Source organism: Haliaeetus albicilla, chromosome Z (genome assembly GCF_947461875.1).
Source record: "Haliaeetus albicilla chromosome Z, bHalAlb1.1, whole genome shotgun sequence".
Taxonomy (NCBI): Eukaryota; Metazoa; Chordata; class Aves; order Accipitriformes; family Accipitridae; genus Haliaeetus; species Haliaeetus albicilla.
This window is the reverse complement of record NC_091516.1, coordinates 28,262,518-28,284,844: the sequence shown is the minus strand read 5'-3', so window position 1 is coordinate 28,284,844 and position 22,327 is coordinate 28,262,518. Positions and strand designations below refer to the sequence as shown.

The following is a 22,327-nucleotide window of genomic DNA, read 5'->3' as shown; positions in this document are numbered from 1 at the left end:
TCTTTCAGTTGCAACAGCAGCTGCATTGCTTTGTTAACATTTCTGTGTTAGGTGTAGCATCTAGATTAATTTCCCTTTGACTTTTCCCTCAGAGTAGTGTGTTGGCTTTTATGTGGGTCTTTCACAGCAGTGCAGGAGTGAGAGGCACTCAGGAGCTACTGAAAGTCTTCAAAATTAATTCCTGTTGTTCAAAACCTAGACTTTTGAGTTGTTGATCTCCTCTTAGAGTCTGTGTATCATGCAAATTAAAACACTGGCCTAATTCTGGTCTCTTTTTATCTGAGGGTAAGCCAGGATTAGTACCGCTGAAGAGAAGTGAAATGTAACTGATGCGAAGTTAAAGGTAAGAAAGAGACCTTTTAGGCATATTCCCTTTCATGTTTTTGGCAACATGGAGAGCCTTCACTTTCTAGCAACTGAAGCAAATTGCTTGAGACTTGGAAACAGAACTACTGCTCAAGAACCATCTTGCAGCTGCCTGGACTTCCTTGATGTCCTAGAGGCAGGAGGTAGGGACAAGGGTGAACGGTGTGTAGTGGAGGAGAGAGGTGGGGCTGGGAGCTGGGCAAGGGCAGCCGTGGGGGGACTGGTGGTGGTGAGCTGGTAGCCTGTCTGTGGCTCCCTGTGAAAGGAGAAGGCCTGGCACCCCCTCCTGGAGGTGACACCAGTCACTCCTTTAATTCAAGCACAAAGCTGCAATGCTGCAAGCTCCATCTCTGTTATGGTCCAGTATGATGACACAAGTGGAATATCTGGCAGGGGTGAGTGGGTGGCTCATTTTCTTCTTTAAGAAAAATGCAAATAATATAGGTGTCCCGAACTATTCATATTAATCTTCCGAAGTTGCACATTCACAAGTTGAGAAAGGCTACACCTGGAGGTCCCCATATCACCTCAGTTATACCCCTGAGGTCCGTGTGTTCAGCAGTCTTTAATTATATTTTTATATACCATCCACAGGATTCTGCCTTAGTCTGTGCGCAGGGTGGAATTGCTTTGGGGGTGAGTAAGAGGTGTTGCAGCAAAGGAAGCTTTTGTCTGCAGGAGTCAGATTTCATTTCTTTCCGAAGTCAGAAGAAAGTTGCTTAGTATCTAACAAGCCCTCATGTGGGGAAAAATGCATCTGGATTTTGGTGTGTTTTTTTAAGAAAATTTTCTTCTCAAATGGGTAATGGGTATTAGATTTTTTTCTTTTTCTTCTTTTTTTTTTTTTTTTTAAGAATGATTTAGTTATCAGGGAACAGAAATATAATTTTGGCTTCCTGGATGCCTGAGTTTAATTTTGACACTTTCCCCACAGGCACAAACTGATGATGACAAGGCCCTTCCAGCCCTGGTGCCATTAGGCAGGGGACTGTGAAGCCTCCCTTCCCCTGCCTGGCTCATGAGGAGGTGAAGAAGGCTGGGGGATCTCAGCCATGGCAGCTGAGCAGACAGATGTCAGCATGCTCAGACAGGGGGGAAAATTGTCTGGTTTTGGGTGGGCTGTTGAAGAAGGACTGGTTTTGCTTCTGTAGTTCTTCTATGTCCTAAAAAATATTTGATTTTTCTAAAAGGACATTTTCTGTCACAAAATACCTCCCTGTGGAAAACTTCCAGTCAGCAGTCATGAATGAGACAGGGGATTCCAGGAAAAGGAAAGAAAATCTGATGGAGAAGTCTTTCTCTGAAGGACTGGGGTCTGTCCCTGTTTCTGCCGCAAAGCTCTGATGGTCTTGGTTAAGTAATTTATTAAAATTTTCAGTCACCAAATCTCCCTCTTTTTCCAGACACCTGACCTGAGGCCATTTGCAAAGGCAATATATGTTTACAGCTGTAGAAAAAGCCACCAAGAATACCTGAAATGGATAACATTCAGTGTAAAATATGCTAGAAGTTTGGATGACAAGTTTTTCAAATTGGATTTCCACAATTACAGACCCTCTTGTAAACTGAGATTATCACCACTTAATCATGTCAAAGTTGTTGTGGAAATAAATTAATTCATAAATATGCAAAACCACTTGATATATTAACAATGACTATCACAGAAAAAGTTATAGTGAAATTACAAGTTGATCTTCAAGAGCAGTCTGAGAAAGATGTGTCGGGACTGATGACAAAACAGCATAGCTGTTTATTAATTTAAACAAATCCTATGGGTAGGTGGTGGGGGAGAGGGAATAGTATTTGAATATGTAAATACATCTATTTTGTGCAGAAAGGGAATGCATAGATAACCTTTTGATTGTTAACTTTTTAGGGCTTTGAAACTTTAGTAATGCTTTTTAATGTAGGATACAGAGAAACTGAAGGTTGTAACTAGAGTTCCCTATACCTTCAAAATACAATGAAAGAAAGTCTAGTGTTCATTATACTGCTCACAGTTTTGAAAGACCTGAAGGCTGTGTAGGAACCATTGAACTGCTTGTATTAAAACAGGCTTATTGTGCTGATCCCATAGTGAGCTAGACAGATAGCTGAAGAATGTCAATAAATATCTGTTTACAGTTTGAGTAACTTACTGTGGCTGAGTCTGTGACCCTTTTGAATAACCTCAATAACTCAATTACAAAAAGGCTATTTGGCTGAAGGAGGAAAGCTCAGCTTTTAGAGTATTTTCATGTTAAACTACCCATGAAGAATTAGGTGCTAAATAGCTTCAAATATCTGATCCTGAGTCACAGTCTAATTAAATAGAAGTAGAAATATTAACTTCTGATTTCCTAGACCTGAGTGGGGAGAAGACTGGCTTTTTCCTGCCACCTAAAAGCCTGTGTGTTTTGTTAGAAGTGGATTCTCCCCGAAGCCTTAATTGAAGCAGCAGTTTCAAGTGCTAGTTGCAGATTCTTTTACAAAACGTGCTTCAAATTCATATGTGCAAGAATTAATTTCCCAGAAAAGGATTTGGATATACTCCAGTTTGTCAGAGAATCTAAAATGTCCTGTTCTTTTATTATCTGGTCAGAGAGACCGAGCTGCTTGCAAATAGTCAAAATCTAAGTAAGCATTTTGCACATATTTGACAGCTCATTCAAACAGAGAGTGATTCTGAAAAAAATAATACTAGTCCATGTATGGTTTGCTAACAGAGGTGAACTTCATAAAAATAAATTACTGTGTTAATAAAAAATATTGGCCAAAAATTACCTCAAAACTTATAATCATGCAAAGATTACTTGAGAATTTTCTATTTACTTGTAGGACATTGCTCTTCCTGTGTTTTAGTTATTTGCCCATTTTCCATTGCTTTTTTAGAAAAATAAAATCAAAGTTTTCAAGCTGTAGGATCAATTTTATCACACTATTTAACTTTTGGGGTTTTTTTGGGAGGGGGTGGTGGTGGTGTACAAATGCAGGTAAGAAGCCCGCAGAAATGCATGAACATGTCAATAGTTTTAGTGGAGAGGGAGGAGGTCCAGGTTGAGTGCACTGTAGAATGTTTTTCTAAGGTGAAAATGGAAAGTTGCAGAGAAGAATGGTGAGATCTGAGAGTGGTATGACCCTTTCAGCATGGTGTTCATAATCCACCATCTGTACAGAAAAAGGTACAAAGCTCAGAAAACTCACATGACCATACCTGTACCAGATACTGGTGCAGATGACAACAGTTATAACATTGTTAATAGCCTATGAAACACTCAACACAACTGTGCTCCTTCTGTGCACCAAAATCCAAGTAAATCTGTGCCAAGAAAGGCAATCGACAATCTGCTTACTGAGGCCCTGTGGTGGACCACAAGTGGTGGTTCATGTTAGTGGCTCTGGAACAAATGAATGCATCTTATCAACAGCATGGTAAGAAACGAGCTGCAAAGATTGCCTGTGACCCAAAGATAGGTAACTGAAGCAATGGGACTCTAATCACAGCTAAAAGCTCTAATCTCAGGGTATACCTACAAGTTTAGGGTGCTTATTAAAGCATCCTCCTTAGCAAGTGCTTAGCCCTTCTGTGACAGATCTGCATTTCTGCCTCTGGGCCTTGGGTTTGGAAGCTGCTCTTTTTTTCCCAGAGGCACTTCCCCACGGAAAGAGAATGGTGGTTTATGTTATGCCCTCATTTAGGACAGCAGTGATCATACAGCTTATAGCAAATGGCCTGTGAACTCCTCAGAGACTCACCTGTTGAAGCCCCCCAGCTTGCTTAATCGCACCTGGTATGAGCAAAAGGCAGGTGCAGATCTCCCAGGGACAAGGCACAATACTCAGCAAATGGAAGCTTTGGCTTTAGGTAAAGCATAGCGTTACGACAGTGGGATCCCCGGGACACCGACACTGATCAAATGGGAACCCGACGCAGTGGAGCCCTGCTCGGGAGTGAAGCTCAAGGGAAAGCACCGCAGGGGTGGATAATAAGACTTGCACTGCTTAACGTATCGTGCATATGCACTGTCCTGTTAGGTTCGTTAGCAAACTTGCTGATGTAACGGAGGTGCTGTTGTCCGAATTCTGGGATCTGCAGCTGGCCTTCACGTTGGTGCCCCTGCGGGGTATGTGCAGGTGAGGGGGAAGTGAACTACCCCAGCTTACTGTAACGAGGAGATAAGACGTGCTTGGGACTCTACATACTCAGATGGGAGAGGTGAACTGTCCTGGGTTACCATAACAAAAATCTTCTTGCGCCCTACAGCACCTTAGTGTCTCTGTGCCATGCACTGCTCCCTGCATAGCCAGCGAGCCATTACTCTGGGATGACTGAACCTCTCCTTGCTGGGAGCTGGGTGGCTGGAACATGTCTTAAGTGGATAGTTATGGCTCTTGTTTCTAAGCATTGCTATACTGAGCTGAAATTATTCTAGTGTTGTACAGTGCTTAGCTACAGCTGCAATTTCACCTAAAGGCTGCCTAATCAGACACCCTTCACCCCCTCATCTCCTGTGTCATCTCAAGCTGCCAGGAGAAAAGGTGGCAGCTGGCTAGCAGAGTTCACCCTGCACGTCCATGTTGGCCTCATGAGTTGCTGTTTGGCTTATTGTACCATCTGTGTATGTATGGCAGCAGTGGGCTGGCAGGTGTCAACAGGTAAATGTTCTAGTTCCTTTATTTCCAAGATTTGGCTGGGGAAACCACTTGAAAATGCTGACCATAAGGGACTTTTACCCTTAACTTTTCATTGATTACAGCTCTGACTAATCATCAGCTATGAATCGCTATCATTCGTGGGCACAGGTGGGCCTTAAGAGACTGATGTTAGCTTTGGAAATGTGTCTATCAATAATAATGGCAGTAACAGAAATGTATGCCTGTACTGTGCAGCTGTAACTGGAATAAAAGATAATTATAAATCCTTTTCTTTCAGCCCCATTACTGGGACTGTAGTGCTGGCAGCTGGGGCAATGTTTCGCTCTGATACTCTAACAATAGCTTTTACACGGAAGTTCAGGGCTGTTAAGTTGGCCTGCCTTATTGAAAGGAGATGAAACCTTGTATGTAGCTACTGTCTGAATTCTGATGAATCATTGCAGCCCACATGGTTTATGAACCACCAGAATGTATGAGAAGTGGGCTGAAATGAGTTTTTTGTAGAAAGCCATAAGAAAAGTAAGGTTGATACATCCTGTTAAGAAAAATTTGAGGCAGCTCTTACTCATGTGACTTTAGATGCTCCTTTATTTGGAACAGAGAGCCAACATCACTGATCACACTGTGCACTGCTGGTCAGGTTGATTTAATTTGTTGTGCTGAGTTTTGCTGCTTGTTATTTAAGTGCCCAGTTTGAGTAACTTGGTTGCTTCAATGGAGCAGACAGTTGACCAGTTTGAGCTTAACCAAGGCGAGACTTTGGTCTTCAAAGTATCTGTTTCTCCTTCCATTTCCATTTTTGATACTCTGTTCAGAAAGCGCAAATACTGTTGTTTCTTTTGCTATGTGAAGGCAATTGTATGTGAAGGCAATTGTATGTGAAAGCAATTGTTTGTGACAAGTTTATTTATGAAAGTTTTATTTAGGTAGTGATTGATTTTGATTAGATTGATTTTGATCTCTGTGTACCTGTCAGGTGGCCACTTTCAGTGAAATTTATTTGTTATTTGTATATCCATAGTGCTAAGTGACTCCTGGCGTGAATGCACATGTTCTGCTCCCATTTCCATTCAGCTGTGGCTGTTCTATTCACCACAGTGGGAACATGAACTTGTTCACAGCAGCGTAACAGGTGTTGCTTGCTTAATGTTCCTGAATGTTCATTTACTGCTGTTTTTTAATATTTTGATTGCAAAAGGAGAAAGACATGAAAGAATATTGAGTAGAAGAGCTTTGACAGTTGGTTCTCTGCTTTGACTGATTTATATTTGAGGAAGCCTGTAAGTGTGAAGCAGAGGAGCTGATATCTTTTAGGCTATCCAACTTCCTGCTGTAAAATGGAGTGAGCTAGACTTAGGCCTGCCTATAAAGGTTTCAGAAGAATAGACTGGCAGCTAGGAATTGCCAGGATTTCTTTGCAGTCCTGGGTAGTCTTCTTTTTTTCTGGATGCAGAAGCAGATGTATTGCAGGTGGTCCTGTGCTGCTCAGAGCCATGAGAGAAACAAACCTGGGAGTCTTGTGATAGCTCAGCTGCTTGGGTGGATGCAGTAGTCAAGTTTTCCTGTGGTTCAGCTTTTGCACTGCATTAAATAGATATGAATAGAAAGATAGTAGCAGAAGACCCCTCCCAAATTCCAGATTAATAGACTGGTTGAAGGTGCGGTATTGCCACAGTAGGGGATTAAAATCTTTAATACTAATCTTCACCGTTTTCAGTCCTTTCTCCTGTGCAATGCTTCTGTTGGCAGACATGGAACTGAAGGAGGGTGTGATTTAGCACTGGATCTTCAAAACAATGTACTATCATCACCATTTGAAACATCTATGCACAAAAGTTAGATTGATAAATCTGCCTAGCTGTTGCCTAATGCATTAGGTGCCTAAAGTTCATAAATGCCTGTGTTTTCCCAAAGTCTTTTGGGGGAGACGTACTCAGTACCTTCTACACATGATTTTCCCAAACAGCCAGGAGCTTGGCTGATATATGAAGTCCGTTAAGGAATCATTAAACAGGTTTTTCCTCCTCTGCCTTTTTCTTTTGCTTTCCAAGCCCAAGAGGCTTAAAATAGGCCAACTCAGAACATGTGTAATAAAACAGGGAGCAGGAGAAACAGCTGGTTATGTCATTGGTGTCCCCTTCTATTATACAGCATATAAAAAGCACTCTGAACTTTGAAAGATTTCCCACATTTTACAATCTCTTCTCTGTCTCAGACTGTTCAAACTGCACCAGGGGAATGCCTTAGCATAGGTTTGCTCTGGACTTTGGAGTGCCCTGGCTCAATGAACAGCTTCAGGCAGTCTCCTGACTGAGAGTGGTTTGCCCAAGAATACTCACAGATGGAAAAGTGATTAGTTGCTCTCTGGGGAGGTGGGAGAGAGGGATTTGACCTAGACAAATTTGACTTAGAGGGGGTGTCATGGTTTAACCCCAGCCAGCAACTAAACACCACGCAGCCACTCACTCATTCCCCCCCACCCAGTGGGATGGGGGAGAAAATCGGGAAAAGAAGCAAAACCCGTGGGTTGAGATAAGAACGGTTTAATAGAACAGAAAAGAAGAAGCTAATAACGATAATGATAACACTAATAAAATGACAACAGCAATAATGAAAGGATTGGAATGTCCAAATGATGCGCAGGGCAATTGCTCACCACCCGCCGACCGACACCCAGCCAGTCCCTGAGGGGCGATCCCCCCAGCCCCACTCCCCCCAGTTCCTATACTGGATGTGACGTCCCATGGTATGGAATACCCCGCTGGCCAGTTTGGGTCAGGTGCCCTGGCTGTGTCCTGTGCCAACTTCTTGTGCTCCTCCAGCTTTCTTGCTGGCTGGGCATGAGAAGCTGAAAAATCCTTGACTTTAGACTAAACACTACTGAGCAACAACTGAAAACATCAGTGTTATCAACATTCTTCACATACTGAACTCACAACATAGCACTGCACCAGCTACTAGGAAGACAGTTAACTCTATCCCAGCTGAAATCAGGACAGGAGGGATTGTACCCAACTTTTCTATGTCCTGGATGAATACTGTAAAAAGAAGGGTTCTTGGTCCTGAAGGGTGAATATAGTATAAACACGCTTTCTCCTATGGAAGCAGAAGGACAGGCAGAGAAATGCCCTGTTGGGAGATTTAAGTCCTGATTAAGGGTCTGCTTTCTCAGGAGTTTTGGTGTTTTCTCCCTGCATAACCTCATGACATCTTTGTACTCCTCCTGAGTTGCTCAGAGAGCAGCTCCCACTGAATTCCATCCACCCCAAGTGCTCAGCCCTATAGCACACAAGAGAATGGTGCCAAAAAGTCAGAGAATGAGAAGGACACAATTATTGTATCACCTTGTTGTTCTTCAGAAATGTTGTTTTCTAATTCAAGCCCCAAGGACAGTGTGTGACTGTGCGCCACGGTGCAGGATAGACGTCAGTTGCCTAGTGCTTGGTCAGTAAACATCTTCTGTGGCTCCCTGTCTCAACAGATGTCCCAAAGTCCCTCGATAGAAAAAAACTTTTCATACAGACAACCTTTTGCTTTTCAGGCTTTCTGTGCCCAGGCCCAGTTTAAAGCCAGGGCAGGCCTTTGCTGGTGAGGGTTTTGTGGCTCGTCTGGTGTACAATTGTGTGAAATTTTTACATCTTGCACTCCAGAGCAACAAATCAAGGTTGTAGGACCTACTCTTAGTCTAGTGCTTCCAAACTTTGAATGCTCAACTGCAGCCTGCAAGCAGGAAGATTCACCAGCAAGTTGGAAACCTGCGTATCTGCTACGCAGATTTCTGTTATGGGAGATAATTTAATAAAGGACTGGAGTGAGAAACCTCCTGTTTCTACTTTTGATAGGTGGTCCAAAAATGACCTACCATATACCAGTGCTGCAGGTGTAAATAAGTCCTCATCAGTTCTTTGTGTGTACCATGTGTGGACTCGATGATCCTTATGGCTCCCTTCCAACTTGAGATATTCTATGATTCTGTGAAATCTCCATGGGTTTTAGCTGCTAAAATAAAAAAAAAATCTGCTCATTTATGTCAGTGTATGCATGTAAAATTCAAATATGAGTATTATTATTATGATTTTAGCATCGACAAAACTTTCATTTGTTTCCCTGGTTACACTTACCTCCAACCAGGAATCAGCCCAGAAAATTTCAGCCTTAAAGACTGCAATGTTCAGCAAAATTCTGAACAATTAAAACATGTTCAAGATTTCCTGATGTTTCCCTATGTAGAAAATAATATTACCATTCCCATATATAATTAAGTTTCAAATTGAAGGTGCTTTCCACATAAGCAGTTATGCTATTTATGCAATACCTTTCATCCTGGAGTTAGAAAAGTTGTGATGATCATGGGTAATGCAAATAGATCAGACACTCCACTTTTTCCTCCAAAGCCTCTTGCTTTACGTAGTGGTAGGTCGATCCACCTGAGAGTCTAAAGTCTATCTAGAGTCCCAAGAATTTACTTCAGAGGGCTTCCCACCTCAGCCTGCTGGTGTTCATGGTCCTTAATTGCTAGTATATCTCAACCGAGATTCACTGTGGTTCAGCCATCAACGTTAGGGCTGCAGTGTCACCTCTGTTATAGCAGGGGGCCTGCCTGGTGCTCCTGTATCACCTGTTCTTTCGATAAGGGATGCTTCAAACCGCTGTCCCGGGGCGGGCTGGGTAGCTCTGGCCTTTTTTGTCCCTAGGGACCCCAGTTCCCTCATTCCGGGCCGGTGACGTGTGTCTGTGCGGCTGTCTCTCGGAGATGAAACAGTGACATCCAGCGGCCACTTTGACAAGAATGACATCATGTCATAGAACCGGCGTAACGGTGGGCAAGGGGGAGAGCAAACGGCCCGGCGGGTGCAGGGCGCGGGCGGCGGCAGCTCGGGCTGGAGGCAGAGCTCCCCACGCCGCGCAAGGGCAGCCCGAGCATCCCCGCCTGCGGGGCTGAGCCTCACCCTCGCCGGGGGGAGGACAGGTGCCCAAGGGGAAAGGTTTGAAATCCTGGGTTTCCCTACCGTTTTCCAGTATCCCTCCTCCATCATGCTTTCGAATGCCTCTGGCTTTCAGCATAAAGAACGTCAGGTATAGGTAGGGCTAAGTGACACCCCCTTTCAAGTCAGGAGGTCCCCTAAATTCACAGATGGCAGTGCTTAATGTCCCATGTTACCGAAAATGCAGCTGGGATCCTAGGATCTGCTCAGTATGGTAGAGAGGTTCTGATGGCTTTGTACGAACCTGGCAGGTCAGCCAGCTCTGCCCTTCATGTCACATTGTGAGTGAGGCACAGTGATTGACTCTGAATGTATCTGGAAAGGAGGGGAGTCCCATAGACGCAGGGGTGTGGGAACCAGAACTTGTACAGCACCACATAAGCCCAGCCTTCCCTGGGTTAAGCGTGTTGCTAGTTTCTGTACCTATCTATCTCAGCATCCAGTGCAAAGAACAACTGGTTTCCCTCAATTATCTTAGATTGTAACTTCTATTAAGACATTTTGATTGTAGGGTTAATTCCACCAGAACAGAAAAGAGCAGTTATTAAATGTCTCCCTTTTAGTAGAGGCAAGGTAAAGTTCTTGGCCCTTTCTTACACATGAAAGCATTATCAGAACAGTTTTAACAAATAATGCATACTGTGCATTATTTTGTATTGTATTGTAGTATACCTTTTGGAAAATGCTTATTTAAAAGAGAAATTCCAGTGCTAAGTTTCAACAGAACAGCAACTCATGTTAGTAGTCTTCCGTTAATATGTTTTGAATGTTTTAATGTATAATTATTTTGTGCAACTTCTTCTGAACTTAAAAACTTCATACCTAACTTCCTGGTGCACTCAGGACTAAGTTCTCAGCAAAACTGAACCTATAGTGTCTGCCTCACATTAAGCCTTGTTTGGATCCATAAATTAGCTCCTTATCTGCTTTGCCTTATCTGCAGGACATGAATGTGTGCACTTTCTTGGAGACAAGGGGAAGAAATTATGGGTTTAAAGACAGCAGCTTCATGTGCTTGTCTTGCAGAGGGAAGACTCAGGGATCAGCTTTGCGCTCCAGTGATTACTTGAGATGAATACTCCAACATGCCGCTTAAAATCTCTTGTGTATGTTGCTTAAGTATATAAGGATCTGCACTTTATTTTACTTATTTATATATTATTTTACTATGGGATTTGTAAGCCTAAAGCACTCAGGATTTTTTGCAATCCCACCCTTGATCTGTATCTTGGACTGCAATGTATTGTTTGGATGTACCTAGGGTAGACCTATATGTTATAGCACATGTACTGACATAGTTCCACCACATCTCAGGAGCGAATGAACACAAGAGAATGGGGATATGGATAATCCTGTCCCCAGTGTTACTGTCAAGCCTGTCTTGACTAAACTGGTGATAAACTGTCTACCTTTTTCCTTCCTCCCTCTATCGGCTGTGCCATTTTCTCCTGCCAACTCAATGCTGAAGTTAATAGACCTAGTGGACCTGTCCATCCCCCAAGAGGATGGCTTCACTCATCCCTGATGCCAGTGTGGGCAAATTGATGTGTGCCTTACACAGAGCTAGAGTAAGGACAGCCCAACTTACCCTAGGGCTAGGGCCCCACTCTGAAACTGCAGAGGTGCTGCAAATTACCGTTTCCTCCATCATCTCAAACAAAATGGAGACGGTTGAAATTTTTTATCATCATCAGTGGTCAGTGAGTAGGATCAGCTACTGTTAAGGAGAACTTGTTTCTCCATAAATGTCCATAGTGCCTTATTGCCTGAAAATACCCAGACATTTTAGAAGAGATTGTGTTTGGACTAAGGTAGGCTTAGTTTGCTTTCTAGACTTACTGAGAAAGCAAATAAGTATACAAAAGTTTCAGATAAATGTTTAAAGGGCTGTGGTGGTAATGTAGGCCCTAGCTATGCCTCTGCACAGTGAAGAAAGGGAAAGTCCCTGCATGGCTGTGTACTTCCCACAGTGGCTGCTGCTCCTCTCTGACATAGCTGAACTGCGGTGAAGGTGAAGCATATCTGCTCAGATTTTATGGATGTTTCCAGAAGATTGATTTTTTTCTAAAGACACAATTTTAGTTTAAAAATTTTCCTTAGTGAATAGTGACATGCTAGATTGGTAGTTGAATTTTTTGTCATCTTTCAAATAAAGGAAAAAACAAGATCATGTGTTAACATTTTCAGTAATGTCCTGAGAGCATTGATATATTATTTTTCCAAGCTTGTTAAAAAATTCTCATCTTGCTCACTGTGAACAAAAAACACTGGAATATTTTGTGAGGACAATTCTATCACCTCCACAGGCTGATTCAGTGGTGTGCGTGTGACTCTTTAACATTTGGCTACACATTTAAGTGAGGAAAGGTGTAGCAAAAAATTTTAAGTTTTAGAAGGTGGTAGGAGCATTTCAGTCTCTCCAACTGTCTGTACCGCTGTTGAACTTCTTGTTTTGAAATCTAGACTAACAAAGGCAGTTCCTCTCATAGCTATTCTTTTTCCACCCATGGTTCTCTACAATAGTAGCCTGTATCATCTGCAGTGGGATGACCGTAACTGTTCATGGGCTACTATTGTCATATCACATAAACACACTGCAGTAACCTTCTCTCAGCTAATGCTTGTCATTATTGCCGCCCAACAGTATAATCCAAATATACAATATTTATGCCTGCAATCAGTTGTTTGAAAATTTCAAAATAATGAAATCCTGGGGTTTTATAAGTTTTATGTTGTTCTACAAATATAAACAGGGTGAAATTTGAGCTTGATAGGCAGAGACAGTGAGTGTTGCTGTAACCGTAAGTTCTTGCTGTATTCAGCCATGGGATAATGAATCAGGGTTGGCTGCCATGGTCAACGTTAAATGGAGTTCTTTGCCATTATGCATTAATGAGATTAAAAAAGACTAGGCCACTGCCCTAAAGACTACAAGATTGCAGCTCATGGGAATGAAAATCAAGGCTGGTGATGTTGCTTTTTTCCAGCACTTACTAACTGGCTGAGTTTAGGTGAAGTTTGTTACTGTGAAAAATCCCAGGGAGACCAGAAATACAGTGTTACCTGGAAAGAAGCATAATGACAACTGTCTGACACAGATTTTTTTTTAATTCTTTTTTTAAAGCTTCAAAGCTCCCATAGTCTTCACTGAATGGCAGTCCCTAAGAACGGATTAGATAAAATCTCATTAAGGAATTTAACATTTTCTTCTCAGAAATCTGAAATAAAAAACACCTCTCTGAATCATTCCTCTCCTGAAGTGTGACTGATCTGTGCAGAAATGTTCTGAGTATCTGATATCTTTCTTATTCAATTGGATATTTTTTTCCCTGTGTTTCTTTTGCATTTAGCTAAAAGATGTTATTATCTCAGCGAAGGCTGATTTGTGGAGGCAGCAGCTCCTGACCTTGGCTTATTTTGAGTCAGTGCCTTTTTTTCAGCATTTTTGTGGGGAAGTATCAGAGCTGGTTGTAGCTGCATGAATAGAGAGACAATGACTTCTTTCTTGAGGAAGGTGAGATACCAGTTCAGAGGAGGTCATAGGTACTAGAGGATTACTTGGTGCCCTTTGTTTTTAATGAACCTTCTTTAGCTACAAGAGCCAGCAATGCCACCCATCTAGGGACACTGCTATACAAAGGAGCATGCTTCTTCCAGTCTATGTGGAAGCAATTTAGAGAAGATCTGCAATCACTGCTTATGTTTCCCCCCTTGCTGAAATGGTAGCTACAAATAAAATAAACTATTCCCTCCTTTTAAATTAACACACCAACAAGTATGTCTGTTGTGGTTCAAACTGGGATCTGATATTGGCAAGAATAAGGGACACCTGAATCACAGCTGATCTCAGAGGTGGTAATAATTTACAATATTCAAAATGTCTGTGCACAATAGTGTAAACCCTTTGGTTTTCTTTAAAGCTGTAAAGTTAGGACTAGAGCAGTGAGAGACCTTAGAGAAAAGCAGCTGCCATTGCATCATTGCTTTATTGCTTTGAAAGCAAATGACTGTAAATAAATGCTCCGGTAAGAACAGATGTTTTGAACTACATCTCTTTTTTTATTGCAAAACAATTGTTACAGAAATTTCAGAAAGTTCTACTGTAGTAATTGCCAACTTCTGCTTTTTATTACGTATCTAAACACAGTCTAAAAGTGCATTGTGAATCCAGTAGACCTTTAGAAAGGACCATTTTCCCTAGTGATATACATTTAGACAAATCATACTTGAAAAGCTTCATATTAGTAGGAATTTGTTTAAAATGACATTTTAATCATTTTTCTCCCTTTATAAATGATTGTTATACACTTACAAATGATAGCCCAAATAATAAACGACTAAATAGCTATTAGTATAGTATATTGCAAACACTGTTCCAGACAGCAGTAGCAGCATATAGACTCTCCTCATGTACAACAACTGCAGTGGTGGAAGAAGGATATAACTTTAATACAATTTACTCTTGTGCAGGCATAAAATTGTATTTCACAGCCAATTCCCACTTCTGTCCCTTCCCCTCCCTACCAAATACTAGAATAAACAAGAGTTATCACTTCCCTGCAGCAGAAACAGCAGCAATTTCATAATCAAACATTTTTTCCTAATAGCTTTTTGAAATAAGTACTGTGTGGCTCTACAAGAGATCTGAAAGCATACAGCAAAAATTAAAAGGTCAGAGACTGTTTCACAACCAGTGTGGCTCAATGGCTCAGTCATTAGACTTCCCACTTGATGATGATTTAGGATAATGTGTGCCATGACTCAAAGTAATACAGAGTTAGAAATGCAGAATAAATCCATCCTCTGACAAAAGTCAGGGTACTTCACTAAAATCAGTGGATTTTCCGCAGATTTGCACCAGCATAATCGTAGTCAGTCTCAGAGAAGAGAAGCCTGTGTGACCTGTAGTGTTCACCCTGTGACTGGCTATGAAGCAGGATAACTCTCACTGTGGGGCAGAAACTCACTCCTTCCACATTCAGCACTACTGCTTTTATGCCAATGTGTGGCAAGGCCAGTGAATACCATCTAGAGGAATGAGGGGTTTCATTAGGTAAGCAGACACCCCCAACGCTTCACTTCTGTCCAGTTTGGACTGTGCTGTTACTTGAGGTGGATGAAGGAAAATTGATGCTAGGAAGCTTACCCATTTCTTTTGAAGAAGATGATGTATACCTGCTATCTTTTAACAGAACTGAAAATGTGGCCTCTGTTGAAACAATTGTACATATTTGTGCAAAAATGCAAATATACTATTATTTTTAAGTAGGGGAGAGACATCACAACTACTTAAGTATTCCTAGGGAAATCCAGGAATGACCAGCTCACATTTTCCCTTCTGGTGATTATCAGATCCTCTTACGTATATAACCTGAGCAACATAACAAGACATTTATGCTTGTTTTGAAAATTTGCACCATGAGTTTACAGAGAATTTTGTTTCACTGGCTCACTCTAAGCTAATACCTTTGATAACTTCTGCTCTCAGGACAGATGCTTGTTTGCTCCGACTGCAGTCATTGGACTAAGGCTGTGTGCTGCTACCAGCACTTTTTTTTAGCAGTTATTTGTGTAGCTGCGTTTTCCATGCACTGACAGTTTCTAAGAAACAAATCATTATCTTCTCATACAAAAAATATACCTAACTAAGATATTTATCCCCTGACAAAAGGCTATCCATTCCACAAAAGGTACAAATCAGTTTTTTTACCAAAAAATCTATAAATGGAAAATGAAAAAAAGCAATCTATATCTGGAACCCAGAGGGATTTCCTTATGTGGATGAATGGATGTTTTGGTTTTTCATTGTATTTTCAAATTATCCCCTCACTGCCATTTGTTAACTGGCACTTGTGCTAAGAACAATAATGTAGCACCTTATCTCTTCCAAAAAAAGAGAGAGCCAAATGTCTGAGCACTGCTGTAGGTTCGCATTTTGTGTTGAATATTTCAATTTCATAAAATACAATTGTCATTTAAAAATAATAAAAAAATCACTTACTTTGCTAAAGATCAAACATAATGGAAATAATGTAAACATCCAAAAGCTTGAATTCATTCCTAACTGGATTCATCTTTACAGGCAGGCAATAGCAAAATGTTAAGTTTCATAGTAGTCCAAAGAAACTCATGGAACAATGCATGCATTTTCACTGACACAAAAAAAGACTGGACTGTAAGGAAGAGAAACTACTTCAGTCATATCACACTGTTATTGTGAAAGAATAATGTGCTATAATCCAATACCTAGGACAAGTGTATACCCCAACTGTAGAATAGCGTTACTTAAACTGGAAACAACAGAACGGATTACTATAGGAAAATATTTATAAAATACTGTACACCGCTTCCTCAGTCGGCCAGCATATGTAAACAAACAGCTAAGTTCAGTTGAGTTTCAAAATATTATTAAAGTTCATTTATCTTATAATCTTTTGCATAACATGCCAGTTCATCTTTCACACTATCACAACTCACCTGTCACAGCCCACAGTGGCTCATTAGAGGTTTATACATCAGCTCATACAGACATTTATGTGGAGCTATACAGAGAAATGTGTGAAACATACCGAACTTACACACTGTGACCAAAAATGCATATTCCATATGTAAGCTAATAATTGGATAGTGGAACTTAATGCTTGATGCAACATGTGCTATTTTATTGAATGTTACAGATTTACAAACAAGACCTTATAATGTGATATTAAAACTGTCCTGTAACGTTCACTAATATTACCACATGTCACAAATATACTGGTTTATATATGGGAGATATGTATATATGTGTATATATATATCTATTTCATAAGCTATCCTTTGATACAGAATATGTCATATGGCACATGCTATAGCTACATGATGATGGATGATAAAACTTCTACTCTAACTACATGGTCATAATATCAGGAGTGGGAAATCTGTTCCCATTGCAAGGAATGGGTGTTTTACCATCAAATTCAAAAAGGAGCAGTTTGATGCAATGTGTAAAAAACAAGTGAAGATAAAATAATCTAACATCCATCATAATATATTCTATAGACACCACATTGTAGAATAAATGGGAAACATTCAGGAAAAGTAGTGTTCTGATATCTTGCAATCACACTTTTAACATCTGAATTTACATTTTATATATAATGGCAAATTTTAAGAGGTAAATAAAGTGTCCTGTTTCATTTTACCTGGAATGTGTGCTCCAGATCAATAAAGTGCTGTATTCTAAACATTTATACAGCTTCTGGGTTTGGCAAATTCCTTTACCCTGACAAACTAAGCAATGAAATCTACCCCAGAGGACAGCCCTATGCCTTAATTCACTAAACGCTGTTGAGGAATTTCTAATGAATCTGAAGTTCCTCTAGAGTAGGCCAGTAATATGGTGAAGGTGGAAGAGTCCATGAACAGTTTTAGCAGACATTCTTAAAAGTAGCAAAGAAAACAAAGTGAGAATATCCCCCTCTACTCACCAAGGATAGATAGATTTGGAGAAGCCTTAGGAAAAGGCTGCTAACAAAAGTTGGCACATTTGAAGCAGATTGTTAAACACCAGTTCCTTTGCCCCTGGGCGTTTTGCTATTGTTCAACAATCAGCCTGTCACAAGCATGCTTCATAATGCACAGAAAGGTTTTTGACCTTTCTCGGTGTTGCCATGTGACCGTAACGCTGCACATGGACTGCAAGGCAATTGCATAAACACGGTGTCTTGGTGGAATTTAGCACATTGAAAGCCTGATCAAATAGAAGAAAGCAAGGAACACGTTGGTCCAGGAAGTATGAAACGCATTGTGCTTAAAGTCCCCATGCTGCATTTCTTTATTTCCTGAACTTTCCCACGTAGTGACTCAGTACCTAAATGTTTTCACCTTCTTTGCCTCTTTTCTTGAGGCTGATGATAATTTTTATGTCTGCGTTTGTTGCCTTTCAGACTTAGCTCTCGTACAGTGCTCAGAGTCTCCCAGGGTGAGATCCCAGTGAGAAAACGTCAGCCTGCATTTTCAAAGCTGCCTTAGAGATTTGGAAGATAATTCCCATTTAAATAATGGGAAGTATGTACCCCACTCACATGTATTCATTTTTGATAACAAAAAGGAGCTGGTTCTACACAGGTGTTGGTCATTGTAGAGATGTTTTAATTTTTAATAGCACTAGCTTCAAATCTTTACAAGCTTTAAAGTTGTGCCTTCATAAAGGATGTGAAATTTTGATCCAGTTGCAGTTTATACTTCTCCACCCTTTTCCTATCTTCTGCATGCCCTTCTACCTGTGACCACTGTGATATCTTCTCATGAGAAGTTTGAAACTCTGGTTGACTTTGTGGACCCTTGGAACATGGATGGGGTCAGTGGAGTTATGACTGTCTTCAACCAAAGCCTGTAACTGCACTACCGTTCAGATATACTTTCTCCTACTAAAATGCACATTGTGAGATATGCTGCTGAACGGTGGAAGCCTAGTCGCAACCGCTGGCTTTTGCTGTTTACAGAAACCTGCAGTTTCACTTTGGTTAACTTACCTTGAAAGCACATGTACTTTTTAGTGTTTTCCAGTCCTCTGCCAAGAACACTTTCCCTTAAGCAACTTCAGTCTAATTGCATTAATCTGGATTCAGACTGCTTGATAAATCTTGTATATTTTGAAATGTTCAAATACAGCCATGTCCTCATGAAAAAAAAAAAAAGGTGTATATTTTTAGTGAGGGAATGATGTGAAAAATCGGCAGCTGAAATGGAACAGCAAGAAGACCCTGGTAGCAGCCTGGTGGATAAATCTCCCCAATTTGTATACATAATTAAACGGAGCAGTGAGAACCTGACAATATTACGGTGCTCTGCTCTCATTACCCTGTTCTTACTGTTCCATCACATGCTTTGATTTAGTGAGACAACATATTGATGACAAATGTGGTAAAAAAATAAATATATACTATTCCGCTTAATTACATTCATCCTGAGCTTGCTCAGCTGTGCTAGAATCTAGAATGCCTGTTTTATACAGGAAATCACCTGATACTTTAACATAAATTCTTCCTCCATGTACTGTTTTGCAGTACAAAAGGCATTTCATCTCCCTTTCTGCTCTCGAAAATATAAACTTTTTGTGGCACTAGAAGCTGATACAAAAAAAGACAAGTGAACGTTATGGTTGTTATCTTGTTCATCTTTCTTCATTTCCACAAGTGTGGGATGCAAGGGATTTGGGAGACTTTAGGTTTGTTTGCTGCCAGTTCCTACAGAAATAACAAATGCTTTTCATCAGTCATCACAACAGTGAAACAGATGAAAAAGAAGTCGTGATTGAAGTTTAGAACATCTAATTTGTACATCTCTTTTTGCCAGTTAATTCCTGCATCCTAAAAACTTGAATAATGATCAAAGATCTTAGGATGCCTTCTAATAAAAGGCAGATTTCTGAATCTGCTCATTTTTTTCTTGTGACTTCATAAAGGGGGCTGTTATTCCTGTTGTTTACTGAAGTCTTTGTAAAGCTTTCATCCCTCCCTTTTTCCTTAAGTGCAAATGTCCACTGGGTCAAGATGCAGTAACTCAGTGGGCCGTGCTGAGACTGACAATGTGCTCCCTTGACCGGTGGCTAATGCCAACTGGAGTTGACAAGGGGTGACGTGAGGTTTTTTTTTTTAATTCTAAGAAAAATGGACTGGAGAGCAGATGACCCTTAGACTGCTGGTGAGCTTTGTCTAGGCCTAGCTGTGCTTGCTTTCGAAGCTGCGGAAGGCTCCTGTTCTTGACAGTCTCCTCATGGACAGGTTGTCTCCTCTGCTCTCTGGCCTTGAAGACTTACTCCTCTGGAAGGGGTTTCGCAGGCCTGTTGTGTTTCGCTGTCTGTCAAGTTTGTCACTGATAGAGTAGCTCTTCCGTGTGTGCTGTGCATACAACATGTTAGACTCCTCCGCAGAGTAGCTGTTGGCCCGCTCTATTTTTGGAAGTGGGATGCTGTTGGCCAGAGTTCTTGTAGCAGTGCTGTCTTGAGGAGGTAACAGGACCCCCTTCTTGTCTTTGGACTCAATATCCTCATGATCAGAGCTTGGGTGGCTTAGTTCAGCTTCTCTCTCTGGGTGGCAGCATCCCAAGTCTTCCACTTTTCCCCCAAGACTTCCAGGGAAACTGGCCCTCTCTGCGATGGCCTGGGGAGCGCTCACGCACCTTGTGTCTATGCAGTCCGTAATACTTGTGTACTCTGCTGTTTTGACTGGGACACCAAGACTGCTGAAGTAACTTCGAGATGGAGAGAACATAAAACTGTGAGATTTCACAATTGGCGTTTCCTCCAGAATAAATGGAGTTGTAGCCAGATAACGACTGCTTTTAGATCGCTCTAAAGTGTGATACAAGGGAGGGTCTGAATCCCAGGGGATTTGGCAATCTGTGATTTGTGAATAGTCTGAAGAAAATGCTCTTGTTTCTATTCCAGACGTTTCCTCGTAATCAAGACTCCTGCCAGAAATTTTTTCTCCAGGTGTACCGCTAACGTATGCACTGTTAGCTAAAATGGAAGAGGCTATGTGAGCCTGCAGAGCTGCATCTCCGGTACCAAGAATATTTATGGAGCTGTCGAGAGGCTCTGTGTCAGAATGCATCTCATCCATGGCAGAAACGTAGATGTCTATACAAGATGAAGGCCTTCTGGAGTCTGGGGCAATCGACAACGTGCTGGTAGGGGCTAAGGGAACCTTTCCTTCTTTTGCTATCGAGTGGGAACTGATAGCCCGATGCAGGCTTGGAGATCTTTCCTTAAAAATGCTTTCAAACTTTTCCAACCCACACTTGTCCTTCATATTTGTTGCATAGAAAGAGTGGCTTCGCATGCGGGGTGTGATTGTAGGAGATGTTGGGGACATGGACTCCTCTCCTGTGGGATCTATGCTCTCTTGAAGCTTGTAAGTGTTTCCTTCCTGACTATTGAAGCTACTCTGCCTCACAATGTAGGCTGCATCAGTACAGTCAGATGAAGTCCTGGATCGTATCTTGGTTGTCTCACCTCTGTCTATGCCGGTCAGTTTTTCTAAGGCGGTCACCATTCGTCCCATCATATCTTCCAGCTGAGCAAGCCTGATGTCAACGGTCTGCAGAGAGGCTTTCATGCAGTGCTCTCGCTCATTTACTTCTTCCAGTCGCATGGCCATGTTCTCTACCCTTAAAAAGGGAAGAATTAAACAGGTTAATTTCTACAAAGCAGTGGTGTTCAGCTAATAGGTCACCAAAACAAATGGGAACAAAGAGGCCTTAAAATTCAAAGCCAGTCTATGCCACCTCATCTGCTTCAAAACCCTGCTAAAAGAGGTTTAGCAAACAAATACTACTCGCTTATGAAACTGCTCCAGTGGGTTAAACCAGGGGTGTCTGCTGCATAACATAGAGGGGGTTTTGGGTGTGCCCTATCCCAGGGACAGGGGTTATTACAGAAATGTTGCTATGATTTGCTGCCTTTCTGCTGACAAAACTTCTAATTAGATTGTTATGAATGAATAACGCTTAGAGCAGACACCACATGACATTGTCCCCAGTTGTGCCACAGGCAGGACCACCACAGTTAACTGCAGAACTAAATGAAGTAATGCAAATGGTCAATATGCCATAGAAGGCGGGTAACATCCCATTTTTTTTTCTGGTGTTCGCCCCAGATTTACACCAGCTAGTGCTATGTCGACCTAAGGAGATAGTCTCTTTGTCATCTGATTAATTTTTAGCTCACATATTTAGAAAAAAAAATGTATCAGCTATTGTATTGATGTAGGTAGTATCAAGTAAAGTATGCATAAAAACTGCAGGGAGGAGAACACTGATCAAACCAAATACAGCCTACGATAGGGTACACACACTAAGATTGCTCCATTACTGTGATTGTGCTTTGGGTAGTCTGTGTAATAGTTCAGGGATTGAAATGATGGATTTTAAAGTTATTTATTAGCTACCTATCATGATATATAAATAAAAAGTTATATTAAGGTATTAATAGGTAATAATTGAATGTGTGATCCTAATTTAAACTTCAGTATTTCTGTTCTACACTGTTGATCTGTCTCATTTTAAAATGTTTTTGACTTTAAGGTGAATTGTGTACTAATTTATGCCTGTGGCTTTCATCCATTTCAGTTTTCTGGCTTCTACAACATCTCTACTGAAGTATTTACATGGAGTCCTCTAATTTTACACAATGAAATTGCCTTTAGCAGATATGAAATTTCTTATCATAATTTTTTCCTCTGGTTGTAGTCCCAAGGGTAGAGCAGGGACCTCCATTATCTGCCAAAGTAGTATTAAAAGCAACACATTTATATAGCTACATTTGTCTGATTTTTAAGGTTATAGTTCAGGTTTTC

General features: G+C 41.1%; 1 protein-coding gene and 1 long non-coding RNA gene across 7 annotated transcripts in view; one reads left to right on the top strand and one right to left on the bottom strand.

Annotated features, from left to right (window-relative positions):
- Window positions 1–282: 282 nt before the first annotated feature.
- LOC138683688 (uncharacterized) lies at window positions 283–2,495 on the top strand. The gene is made up of 2 exons (XR_011323099.1): window positions 283–343; window positions 1,301–2,495. It is a non-coding gene; the product is annotated as an uncharacterized lncRNA (long non-coding RNA).
- Window positions 2,496–14,024: 11,529 nt separating this feature from the next.
- The window catches only part of TRPM3 (transient receptor potential cation channel subfamily M member 3), a 463,193-nt gene continuing 454,890 nt past the window's right edge, over window positions 14,025–22,327 (bottom strand). For all 6 annotated transcript variants that reach the window (XM_069777358.1, XM_069777355.1, XM_069777356.1 and 3 more), the window contains one exon: window positions 14,025–21,140. In XM_069777358.1, the coding sequence (XP_069633459.1) occupies window positions 19,691–21,140 (1,450 nt within the window). In that variant the 3' untranslated portion in view covers window positions 14,025–19,690. The remainder of the gene's footprint in view (window positions 21,141–22,327) is intronic.